The 13,573-nt window shown below is 48.8% G+C and overlaps 1 protein-coding gene across 1 annotated transcript in view; it reads right to left on the bottom strand.

Annotated features, from left to right (window-relative positions):
- The window catches only part of NUDT19 (nudix hydrolase 19), a 148,856-nt gene that overhangs the window by 55,307 nt on the left and 79,976 nt on the right, over window positions 1-13,573 (bottom strand). Inside the window, exon 2 of the mRNA XM_086945129.1 lies at window positions 12,530-12,737. Within this exon, the coding sequence (XP_086801255.1) occupies window positions 12,530-12,737 (208 nt within the window). The remainder of the gene's footprint in view (window positions 1-12,529; window positions 12,738-13,573) is intronic.

Below are 13,573 nucleotides of genomic sequence, written 5' to 3'. Positions count from 1 at the left end.
GTATCAGGAAATACTGCCTCTATTTGAGTGATTTTCTGGGCTAACCAGAAAGGAATTTGTTCCCGTTTTACGGGTGTTTTACCAAGACATGACTGTATGTTCTGTGGTGTAATTTTATTTGTGTTCCCCTGATGAGGGGTCAGCTGTGGTGTATTAACAGCTGGCTGGACTGTTGCAGTCCGTATTACATATTGGACTAATTGCCTATGTATTTTTATTAATGTGTTTAGCTGTTCTAACAGCTCTTCCTTAGACATTCTTACAATGTCAGGATGTGGTGTGTAGCTGGCTAGAACCGGCCACGTGGCTCCTGGTCTACCTAGTGGACCGAGCCTAGTTATGTGATCATTGTGTTTTAGGGCGCCATTAAACCAGAGCAGGTGCTCTTGAAATTTAAGTGGAATTTCAACCTCCTCGAAAGGGGCGTACTCATCCGGAGGTTCCTCTATTTTGTAATAGTGAAACTCTTGTGTTATAGCGTTTACCGCTGGAAAGTTTATCCATGAATAGAATACCTCTGTCTGCCGATACTCGTGAGCCTCTATCACGAAAATTACTGTACCACCTTGAGGTGGCAGTCCGTTTTCTATAAGTTTTAAAGTTATAGATCTTCTTAACTGGACCGGGATGATAATAGCACCCGGGTCTGTGTATTCGGGACCTTGCTGAGTCGCATCTGCTGCGGCCTCATTGGTTCCGTTATTTTCTCCTGGCATTGTAAAAATGCGAGGTTTGCAGAGTAGGTCTCCAAGGAGACAAAGATTAGATGCACAATATTTTGGAACACTGTATCCTTCAACGTTGAATAAACCAGAGCTTTACATAGGAATCTCTTCCTACTAAGGTCGGGCGGATTTTAACCTTTCACCCACTCCAGACGTCTATTGGAGTATTTACGGGAGAAAGGGGTGTGAAATATGCACGACTGAGTTACTCTACAAGTCTTGCGTTAGTTTATCGCCTTACCAAACGTTAGGGCGCCATGTAGTGTAGTTCCTAGTTTCCCACTAGGCCCTGCGCATTGGAATAACATAAACAGTAGTATCGACGTGGAACTGCTTATATTCCAGGCCTCCACTGACTATGCTAAACTTAATTGGGTTGTGTTACCAACTAGCTCAGAGGTCACTGGAAACTTTCTTCTCTGCATAGGAAGTGATCAGCTTCCTTGGCACAGACAAGAAGGGATTCAGTTTTCCAACAACCGTGCAACATGACAACTTTGCTCCTCAGATCAAGAGTCGATCTCTAGGGTCGTGTGAAACAATAGACATAGATTTCACTCAGTCAGTCTAGTGCAGTTTACTTTCACAGTATGTAGAGAATAGAGAGACGGGCGTGTATCAATAAAGGTTAATATTTATTGAACAGTCTTTCTTCTCATACAAGAGAAATGTATTGCCACAATTGCAATAACTGTTATTATAAAAAGTACGTACAGTAAGATAAGAATAGCGAAATAGAACTGTAAAAGCATTGATATGGTTTCTTAGCCATACAATGGTTTAAAAGTAATAAAACATTTATACAGTCATATATACATTAGGCTAACATACTCAACTGGTGCTTCTAACTAAGCCTACCCCAGTGTGCCTGACCTAGGCCTAACACGTGAGAAGGGGAGTAAGTAAGTAGCTTAAGTTAAGTTGGTTTTGCCAAGGTTTGTTTCAAGAATTCTCGTCTAAGGGTTTAGTCAACACCATACCTCTGAATAGAATGATGGAGGATTGGTATCTCCTTCAGGGGTCTCTCTCGATATCCCAGTCACCTGCGAGGGTAAACTGGAAGCGCCGGGACTGGATTTCTCTGCACGAGAAAGGCAGCGGCTTCTCTCAGCGCGTCGGGAGGAAGGAGGGGTGACAGCGTCCGCGGGCAGCTGGGCTGGATGTCTTCGCAGAGGACGGCTGCACAGCTCCTCAAGCGTACTGAACCACAGTTCGCGCTGTAGCGGCGATAATGGTAATCAGCAGCTTCACCACCACAGGATAGCAGGCTGCAGCGACAGAGTGCTAGTTTTTACCAACACGGGGTCATGCAGGCAGTTGGCATCAGCAACAGGCAACGCACATTGCTTAAGGCAACGTTGGTAATATTTATACCTGACAGGTGCCGGGTTTGACGCAAGTTTGCTGGACATAAGACGTCAATTAAAGATGTCACTAGGAAGTGACAGTTATCAGTTGCTCATTAGAGTTCCATTACTAATCAAAACATAGCAAGCGGGGATTTCCAGGTTTGCTAAGTTTTTATCTTGTTGAAGAACTCGGAGTGTTATCTAGGAATATCAGATAGTGACTGCTGCTCTGTCATTGCACTAATTGGTCGCAAAGGAAGTAGCAGGGAGTCATGCTGGAATGTGGCTCTGTTCGTGTGAGGCCAGAGATGACTTTACAGAAAATCGCACTTGAACGGTTATGCCAATATAGGGAATAAATGGATTTATAGCCGAATAGGGGCATAAGGTCACAGTATCGATCAGGAACCTAGATAAGCACGCAACATCCTTACCGACCCACCCATCCTCCCCGTTCTGCGAACTGATACCTAGGGTTAAGGACATCCCTTTCAGGGCCCTAGTTTCAAATGGCACCAGTGTTGGTTCTCACATGGCTCTGCGTGTTCTGGCGCGGAAAAGCTATGTACAAAGAACTGACGTCAGCGCGCGGAGGCGGCGTCTATATACTCCAGCGACGTCATCACGGCGCACGACGCCGACGACGGACGCGGAGCCGCAGGGGACGCCTGCAGACGACGCCTACCGACGCGCAGGGGTACTGCTACGCAAAAGTTTCCGGATCCAGACTGACGCCTGGGGATATTCTAAGGTAAGGAATCTAATACTAACTAATGTTTCCTACAGATATATCGTTACCGAAGGTAAGTAACTTGTTCATCAGTGGTAGATTAGCCAGAGCACCACCCCAGATGGATCTTCACCTCTGGGCCCTGGTCTTCCCTCTGCGCCCTATATGAGCCTATACACCCTTACAGTGTGTCTCACCAGCAGCAGTCCAGGCTCGCACATGCCGTTTCCAGCACCATTTTCCACGTAGCTCCGCCCCCTCCGCAGTAGCCCGCACAGCCTCAGGCTCACGTAGATTCGCCACCCGTGAGCAGCCGCTTCAGTATCTTCCTCACAGTGACGTGCCCCGCACCGCAGTGACCGCCGCTCTCACCAGTGTCCGCCGCTATCGAGTCTTGCTGCTGGCAGTAGCGGGCACGCCCCGGGATCACTCTCCGCTGGTCAGAGCAGTCTCTCCGATCCTAGAGGCCCACGCGTTCGGATGATTCCGCCGGACGGCTGAGATCGCTCCCGGCCGGGAGCCCCGTAAACTGCCGATCGGGTCTCTTTCTAGCCAGTGCAGCGCCCAAATGACCCTCAGCCACTAATGTCTGTTTGCTGGGGCACCCTCGCAGTCCGGCAACTGGGCGAGTTCAGGATGTTTTTTGGGCCCGGGTCCGGAGCTCCCTTAAAGTACGTCCGCCATGGTCAGCGGCTGGCCACGCCCCCCCAACCCAGTCTTTCTTTTCTTTTCTGATTCTTACTTTTCCTAGGCTTCCCAGGAGAAAAGCCAAGATCCTGTTCTTGAGCCACCGGGGCAGTTTTTCTCCACTCGTCTTCATCTTCCCCACCTTCCTGCAACAATTGGTTCATGTAAGGATAATCTCTTCCTAGAACAAAGGGTTCGGGCTACTTAGGGATAAGACATACTCGTAAAGGGACTGGTCTTACCAAGGGTTCATGTTGTATTTGTACTTCGGTGGTGGAATACTGTCTATTATCACCATTGACAAACTGAAAGACCCGTAGGTTGTGGATTCACACCTGGCTTGCTTTGTGGTCTCATAACACTATGCAGACATCCCGTGTCAATTAGGGCTGATCTATCCTCCCCATTTACCCTCACTGTTCTATGAAAAGGTAATACTTGCCCCTGTTTGGTGTAATAGTAGGATCAAGTGATCCACCTCCATGGGCTCTTCCTTCTGAGGACATACACTGGCTATGTGGCTGAAAGTTCCACAATTAAAACATTGTGAACCTGACGGGGTTGGAGTTCTAAGCAGTGCTGGCAAAGGTCCTGGCATTAAGGTGACTGTCTCAGACTTTCTTGGATAGGTTGTCGGTTAATTTTTGAGGTGGCCCCCCCAGACGATTTCCAATGGGTTTCTTCCTTGCCTCTTTGTAGTTCCCGAGCACTATTAAATGAAGAGAAGAAAACAGCGGTAAGTGGAAGGTCCCTATCTTAAGTCTGGCTTACCATCACTAAACCCAGAGTTAAGGTCAAGGGAAGGGGAAAGAATTAAACAGTGTTCGTGCAGGAACTATGTTGGAGACTCCACGTTTCCCGTTAGGATTCCTTGTATCTCCTTTACATATAACAGCCTTATCCTGAAGGGAATGCCAGAAGCATAAGTTACTTACCTTCGGTAACGATATATCTGTAAGAAACATTAGTTAGTATTAGATTCCTTACCTTAGAATATCCCTAGGCGTCAGACTGGATCCAGAAAGTTTTCGTCAGCAGAACCCCTGCACGTCGCTAGCCGTCGTCTGGGCTCCGCGTCCATCGTCGGCATCGTGATCGCCGGGATGACTTTGTCGGAGTTCTTAGTGCCGCTCATGCGCGCTGACGTCAGTTCTGTACATAGCTTTCCGTGCCAGGAACGCAGAGCCACAATAGAAACCGACCTTGGTGTGGAGGAGTGTGGCTCAATGGTTAGAGCGGCAGACCCTGATGCAGAGTTCTGGCCCGAGACCAGGGTTCAATTCCCGCCTCGGGGGGTCTTGGGCACAATTTCCTCGGACCTGACAATTCTCGCCTCGGTGCCTATTCTAATCATGGGCCCCACGCTGCAACTCTGGGCAATAGCTTGTTTAACCTCCACACCGGCCCCAACAGCGCTAGGATGCCTGGCTTCACCCTGGGGGTGCCCAGGAGTGGACACTTCACAGGGAAAGCCAGGAAGGGTTCCCCAGCGGTATCAGTAATAGCGCCAGGAAACCGATCAGGTGGCAGTGCGCTCTACAAATACCTTACATTTACATTTACATTTACTGGTGCCATGAAACTAGGGCCCTGAAAGGGATGTCCTTAACCCTAGATATCGGTTCGCAGAACAGGGAGGATTGGTGAGGCGGTAAGGAATCTAACACTAACTAATGTTTGTTACAGATATATCGTTACCGAAGGTAAGTAACTTGTGCATCTGAAAGAAATACGTTAGTGTTAGATTCCTTACCTTAGAATAGATACCCCAGCAATACCAACCCTGGTGGTGGGTCTGCGAACCAAGATCACACCAGAAAGTCCTGGTGAACGGAACGGCCGAAAAAGCCATTTCTCCGGACTTGGCTGTCCAGGCAGTAGTGTGTAGCAAACGTGTGCAGCGAGGCCCACGTAGCTGCCTGACAGATGTCCTGCAAGGGGACTTCCCTACCAAGGGCAGTAGTAGCTGCCGTGGCACGAGTGGAATGGGCGCGCAGCCCAGCAGGAGGCTCCTTTTTCGCCAAGGAGGAGCAAACCTTGATGCACAAGACGACCCACCGATAGATGGTCCGTTTGTGCACCGCCCGTTCCTTCTTAGCGCCCACGTAACCAACAAAGAGCTGGTCGTCCTCCCGGAACTGGCGTGTACAATCTAGATAGAAGGAGAGCGCACGTTTTGGGGCCAGACGGTGGAGCCTCTCTTCCTCTTTCGAGGGATGTGGAGGCGGAAAATAGGTGGGCAAGGTGATGGACTGCCCGATGTGAAAGGCTGTGACTACTTTGGGCAGGAAAGAAAGACGAGTCCTCAGAACAACTTTGTCCGGATGGACAGAGAGGAAAGGAGGTTTTGAAGATAGAGCCTGGAGCTCACTCACTCTCCTGGCAGAGGTGATGGCAACCAGGAATGCAGTTTTAAGAGTCAGAAGACGAAGAGGACAGTTATGAAGTGGCTCAAAGGGAGCGCACATCAGATATGTTAGAACAAGATTCAAGTCCCACTGAGGCATCACGAAGGGAACAGGAGGAAACATGTGTGTGATGCCTTTCATTAATCTATTTAAAACAGGGGACTTGAAAAGAGAAGGCTGATCAGGAAGCCTTAAGAAGGCTGAAATGGCCGAGAGGTAGCCCTTGATAGTGCCCAGAGCAGAGCCCTGTTGGGCAAGAGAAAGAAGGAAGAGGAGAACCTCTGAAAGGGGGGCAGAGGGTGGATCCACAGCTTTTGCTGTGCACCATGCCACAAATTTGTTCCACCTGCAGGCGTATACCGTTTTCGTGGAGGGACGCCTGACTGCCAGAATCACATCGCAAACTTCAGGAGGCAAGTCAAATGGCCTCAACTGCCGCCGCTCAATCTCCATGCATGTAGGTGGAGACTGGACAGGTTCGGGTGGAGGACCGTCCCTTGCTGCTGCGACAGAAGGTTTTCCTGAAGAGGCAGACGAATCGGGGGATCGATTGACATGCTGAGTAGCTAGGGATACCAGTATCTTTGTGCCCAGTCCGGAGCCAAAAGGATTACTTGGGCCCAGTCTCGCTGATCTTTTTCACGACTCTGGGCAGAAGTGGTATAGGCGGAAAGGCATACAACAGACCGCAGTTCCACTCGCGACGAAAAGCGTCACCGAGCGAGTGCCGCCTTGAAAATTCCAACGCGTAGAACTGATGACATTGCGCATTCTCTTCGGTGGTGAACAGATCTAACCAAGGCTCTCCCCACTGCTGAAAGAGACCTTGCGCCACGTCCGAATTCAGACGCCATTCGTGATCCATCATGCACCGGTGGCTGAGTTTGTCCGCCCTGGCATTCAGGGAACCTGCCAGGTGTTGAACCACCAGGGTGACGCCCTGGTGTTCCAGCCATTGCCAGAGGCGCAGAGCCTCCTGGCAAAGGGTCCACAACCCCACCCCGCCCTGTTTGTTGCAGTACCACATGGCGCTGGTGTTGTCCGTGAACACCTGCACTACACTTCCCTGGACAGAGAAAAGGAATGCCTGCAGCTCCAGAAGGTTGATATGGAGACGGGACTTAGCCGGAGACCAGAGGCCTCTGATCTCCCTCTCTCCCATGTGGCCCCCCCATCCCAGGAGGGACGCATCTGTCACCATTACGAGCTCCGGTTGGGGTAGGGAGAGAGATCTGCCGCTGACCCAATCGCGGTTCGTGAGCCACCACTGCAACTGACTCGCAGTGCCCTCTGAGATCAGGACATGGTCGGACTGGTTGCCCTGATGCTGTGCCCACTGAAACTTCAGGTCCCAATGCAGAGCCCACATCTGCCACCTGGCGTGATGCACCAGGAGGATGCAGGAGGCCATCAGTCGCAGGAGCTGCAGCGTCAACCTGACCGAGACTCAGGATAAAGGCTGAAAGATCGGAATCAGAGCCTGAATATCCCAAAACCGCTGTTCGGTGGGAAAAACACGAAACTGCACTGAGTCCAGAACCGCTCCGATGAAAAGGAGCTTCTGAGAGGGACACAGGTGTGACTTCGGCACGTTGATGGAGAACTCCAGAGAGTGCAGGAGGTCGGCCGTAGTCTCGAGGTGAGAGACGACTGTCTGGGGTGAGCCCGCCTTCACCAACCAGTCGTCGAGATAGGGGAAGACTGAAAGCCCTAATCTGCGCAGATGAGCTGCGACCACCGCCATCACTTTCGTGAACACCCATGGGGCGCTGGTAAGGTCGAAGAGGAGCACGGTAAACTGAAAATGCTCGTGGCCTACCGTGAACCGCAGGTAACGCCGGTGGGCCGGCAGGACGGGGATGTGGAATACGCGTCCTGCAAGTCCAACGCTACCATCCAGTCTCCTGGGTCCAGGGCAGCTAGGACCTGAGTCAAAGTCAGTATCTTGAACTTCTCCTTCTGGAGGAAGCCGTTGACGCTCCGTAGGTCCAAGATAGGGCGTAGGCCTCCTTTGCCCTTCTTAGGTACCAGAAAGTAGTGGGAATAGCAAACACGTCCTACTTCTGGCCCAGGAACGCGCTCGGTGGACCCCTTGGCCAAGAGGGCCGCAACTTCCTCCTGCAGATGTTGCAAGTAATCCTCCGACATGCGGTGGTACTGCGGTGGCATGGCTGGAGGGGTCGCTTCGAAGGGGAGGGAGTAGCCCCTTCAGACGATTTGCAGCACCCACCTGTCTGACGTGATGGTACGCCAGTGGGGGAGGTGATGGCGGACCCTGCCTCCCACTGGTGACGAATGGGCCTGAAATGCCGGACTAGAAAGGCTTCGAGGCAGATGCTGCAGGGGCGGGTGTGAACTGACCCTGCCGGTGTCCCCCGGTACCACCACGGCGGTAACCACGTCCGCGACCGCGTTGAGCCTGGGTCTGCGGTCTGTGGCTGGCTGGACGTGTGGGGGTGCCCCTTCCTTGGCCACGAAAGGAGCGAAAAGCGGAAGTTTGCTGATGTTGGCCTAGGCCTAAGGACTTGGCCGTAGCCCTGGAGTCCTTGAAACACTCCAGCACACTATTCGCCTTGTCGCTAAAGAGGCGACGGCCATCAAAGGGCATGTCCATGAGGGTGGCCTGGACATCGCCCGAAAAGTTGGTGGACCTCAGCCAGGCGTGGCGGCGAACCGCCACCGTCGTTCCAATCGCCCTACCCAGCGAGTCCTTCCGCAAGGGCTTGGGCGAGCTTTGCCCGGGCCTCCTCCGAGCACTGTGGTAGCACCTCCGCAACAGAATCCCAAAGAGAGTGGGTGTAACGGCCCAAAAGGCAGGCGGTGTTGACAGACAGCAGCCCCAAACTGAAGGAGGAGAACAGTTTCACAGCAACCTCCGGGGGAAAGGAAGGAGGCGTCCATCAGTCTTCACACCAGTCCTCCGCCTCCTCGCCAGTCTCGTCCTCTTCTACGGCATTCTTCGGCTCTCCCAGTCCTTCAGCGGGTCCTCCGCAAGGCTTCTCTCCTCCGGGTTCCTTTTTGCTTCAGCGTCTTCCGAGCGAGAGACCTCCTTGGAATCCTCCTTCTTAAGTTGTCCTTGCTCCTCCTCTTCCGGCTTCTTTCCACCTTTCTATGCATTCCTGGGACTTCCTTCTTTCTGTGAGGAGGAGGGAAGTCATTGTGGTTAACCCTTTCCATTCCTTCTGGACACCAGGACCGCCACAGATGAATTGCGGTGAATTTCCATTCTCGCTCCCTACTTCTCCCTCACAAAACCCAACCCTAGAAATGGGCAAATGCGCATTTCTCCACCCTTCATGTATTAGGGAGAACTAGGCCGGACCCAAACGGACTGGATAGCTACCCAGTCCAGCATAACAACGAAGTAGACAATCGGCTATGAACAAGTAATCGAGAACTTAAAAATTCTATTGGGCGCAGGTCACAGCACAAAGCCACCCTATGAGTATTGACCGGTAGTGAGAACCCAATGTAGATCTGATGGGTACGGGGGCTGGTATCTCGATGTGTCTGGCTTTTACAGGGATCAGGTAGTGGGCCCCTCGGACGCAGTAATATGTCTGTCCCACCTAGGTGTGAGCAGCAGGTGTCAGGTTAAGTTATGGAAGGATTGGTCAACCAATCATCCCGCCAATTACTTAGACCAGTGAATCTGCTATTTACCACAACTGCTGGTTGGTAATTTTGAATGTGTTGAGTGCACTGAATGCATTATATGTATTGTGTTGGGTGTATTAAGTGAACTGTGATCCACGCCCCGTGAATACACATCCTACCCTAGTCCTTCTTCGGGAGAACCAGCATAACATCTTTCAGGGCAAGCCGAGTAAAAAAGCATGACATCTTGATTGAAATGTAATACGTGAAATAACATAACAAGTTATGATGGGACCAAACTAACTGGTAGTAGACTCCCTCTCTCTGAGTCCGCGGTTGTCTAGGTAGTATATAGACAGACTTGCATGTAATATCTGTGAGGCAGGAGACTGTGACAAGGTTATTGTTTGAGTATCGGGCTTCTGTGTCCCGGGTATCTGTGGTAGGACCATTGATAACCATACTACAGCATTGTGTTGTATTGGTGAACAGAGCTAATGATTAGTAGTGTCTCAAGTTAGGATGAACAGCAACAGAGGTCTGAAGAACATGTTGCCTTGTTCTGGCTAGGATGAGTTAAGTGCTCAAAGTGATAGTGTCTAAATGTTTTTAAAAAAAGTGCAAAGAGCTTTTGCAGTCGGAGGTTCAGGACAGGACATGGCGTTACAGCAAGAGCTGCCGACTATGGATCTGGGAAATCGGGTTCAGGGCTGGCACAACATCCTGAGATCTTGGAATAATCACTTAATCTTCCTGTTCCTACAAAAATGAACATATCCTTGTGTAAAGTAACTGGAGCTCACGTGAAGCGCTCTAATAATACTTTCAGGTGGTGTTTGTGCTACATAAAACTGCATTAAAAAAAAAAGAGAGACGGAGGCTGGAGCACGTCAACACAAAACACAAGCACGTAGGGAATGCTCCAAGAAAAGGAAAAAAGTAGTTCCAAAAATGGGGACAGTGGATGTTTAAAAGTACTTGGTCTATGCTCTGGGTGAAGGGCCAAACACAGGAAAGGCATAACGCATTCATGCCATGGAGAAATGGGGACAAAGGATTTGAGAGCGACCATAGAGCAAGCAAATGGAAAGCCCACAGACAAAACAATACATGCCTCTTTGAGACAGAGCATGCGCTTTCTAGCCGAGACCTAAAAATCTGTTTAGAGAGTAAATTTGCAGAAATCATGTTCTGGAAAAATGAAAACAGGATCTGACCAGAAGGGCGTGTGCACTACTGCCATCGGGAGATAGTATATATAATGTAAGTTTAAGGGATGTAAACTGATTTAGGAGCGTTTTTATGCTGCTAACGTGCACACTTCCTCATCTATTGTTTATATTTATAAAATAAACGTTTCAGTCACCTTTGTTTCAAAATCGGACCTTTTGTGTGGTGTGCTCTGTGAAAAGCTATCTGCCAAGCATCTTTATTCCTGCACAGTTGGCTGGCTCTATGTAAATATTTTGTAGCCGAATCAGCGAGGAAGTACTGGAGCTTTGTTGCTTTACTCAGGTGGAGTTTACATTGCACTATGAAATTATCTTTAGGTACTTTGCCAGTGTCGCTGACGAATGGTAGGTTCTAGCTTCCAGAAAAATCATCAATAGGGCTGTATACATTTTCTGTGGACCATTGTCCCCCAAAGTTTGAAAAGCGAGCACCAAGTTAGTACTTAGAGAATATTTCCATTATGTTGTGATAAATAAACCGAAACAGATAGTTCATGGACTTTAATTGTGAATGTTTACTGGGGCTCTTGTATTGACACTGAACCTTCTTGCAGTTCCCATACTGACTGAGGAGCAAAGCACAGTGTTTCGCTCAAACATGGATTTTCCGGGGTGCACATCTCGATCAAACACAGCCATGATAATTAAGCTCTGTTTTCTGTTTGGGGTAGTAGGTCCCATCTTCGATCCTTACCTCCCAAATTACCTTTTTAACCACATCTTGGTAGTGCTGGGGACCTATAGAATTGCCTGCTGGAACAGTCTTGTCCTTTTCAAGTCTGGTGTTAGCCTAAACCCATTGATTTTATCACAATTATAAGTAGAAGATACTTATAGGGGCTTTCAGGCAGTCCTCTTCCACTCGCGTGTTCTTGAAACAATCCTATTTTTCTTCGAACCACTGCAGCATACAGGACGGAGAAGTGGGTGAGCGTGATTCAGTCACTGACTAACTTCCGTGTGAGTGACAGGACTCTGCTCTTTCACAAGGAGACCATCCTCAAACAAAGTAATTCCCTTCAGGAACTACTCTCGCATTGTGTGTGAGATCAAATAAACATATTTAGATACCTTTCATTTGTTATATTGCCAAAGGCGAGCCAGCTCCCCAACAATAAAGTCGTACAATAACAAAAAACCATGATAAAGCAAGCATTGTTAAAGCCAGAGCAAAAGTCTAGAACTGGCTACCACTGAACACCAGACCTTTTGGCTTTGCCAATGTTTGGCTGAATATTTGTAGCAGCTAGTATGTATGTATGTATGTATGTATAGGCATTTATATAGCGCACTACTTACCCGGAGGGTCCCAAGGCGCTTCGACCGCTGCAAAACCCTCCTGGCTTCCCTGAGAGATGGTCCCTTAATGGGTATCTCCAGGGTGAGACCAGGCATCCCCGGCGGTCTGGTGGGGCCGTTAGTGAAGATGAGGCAAGCTAATGCCCAGAGTTGCCGAGTGTGAACGCTGATCAGAGTGGGCACCGAGGCGAGAGAATTATCGAGTCCGCTGACCCTGGTCCAGAAACCTGCCGCGCCGGGAATCGAACCCTGGTCCCGGGCCGTCCTCTGCTCATTAAGATCAACTTTCTTTAGTACTAATGGAAGTTAAATACAGATTTGCAATCCTCATGTCAAAGGCTCTCTTACTAAAGGTATCAACACTGGAATCCCCAGTGCCACATCCAGATTTTTAAAACGTTTAGCAACTGTGAAGGGGAAATGTTACTTTTCTGCAGTACTTAAATACAGGGGTCAATATGAACAGAACATCATTGTTCTTATACGTAGAATGTTACTGCACCTGGTAAGATCTGTATGTACCGATCTGAAGTAACTATAACCATAGACATCCAACGTTCACATCCTTCCAAAGCACGATCAACACTAAATTGATGCAGTTCACGCAGTGAAGGTAGACGGGCCATTCTGCTTAATTCATAAATCTGGGGCGGTGCAATCCATATCTTCTGAGACTGGAAATTTTCAATTATTTCAGTAGGTGTTGACCACTGGAAAGAATAATGGATGTTAAAAATGTCATTTCCCAAATTAATCTTATTTAAGGTACGATTACGTGCTATAATGAAAACGACAACAATATTGCATGCAGTAGTACAGTATGTTTGCCAAATGTGCAAAACTGCCGATATTTGTTTACTTGAATTTTGAGAAATAACAAAATAGCACTGAGAACGAAATTCTGTTCACATTCCTCTCGTAGATACCCTTTCTAGATTCCTAGGATCCACTCATCTTCACAGAGCACCTCGTGTAAGAAATTCTCCTAATTTAAATATTATCCCTTAGATTATGTGTGGTATGAAATCCCCTTGAAGACCCCCAGCACTCCTTTATTGTGGTGGTTGACTATCAGGCAAAGTGTAACTTGGTGTCAGCATAGTTATTTGGCTGTTAAGTGCTTGAACTAGCAATTTACTGACCAAAGGATGTAGTAGGCATGATACAGCCGATGCTGCCATATGAAAAACATGCTACACTTGGACTAAAAAACACAGCTAGGTGGTCACCTACACACTGGTGAGAGGCAGACTGCAGTTATGTTTAGGTCAGAGTGCCCACTGAAACACTGTTTTCTCTTTTGCTAATACCTTTGAAGCAATTTGACGAATCTGCACAAAAAGGTTCAGCCAGTTTGGGTGTGGCATGCCAAGTCCCATGCACAGGTGGAAAGGGGCTTATATAAAGTGGGGGTTAAAAAGTGGTGTTTCCAATTTTAACTTTCCTAAGAATTTTTGCTCTCTGTTACAGAAAAAAAGCAGTAAAAGGAAATACACCACAGATGGCATGAAGCAAGAACCTTTCTTAGGAAACAGAATGTACTTGG

The sequence above is a fragment of the Lissotriton vulgaris genome, chromosome 12 (genome assembly GCF_964263255.1).
Source record: "Lissotriton vulgaris chromosome 12, aLisVul1.2, whole genome shotgun sequence".
Lineage (NCBI taxonomy): Eukaryota > Metazoa > Chordata > Amphibia > Caudata > Salamandridae > Lissotriton > Lissotriton vulgaris.
The sequence above is the reverse complement of the archived record's forward strand: the minus strand, read 5'-3'. Positions and strand labels throughout refer to the sequence as shown.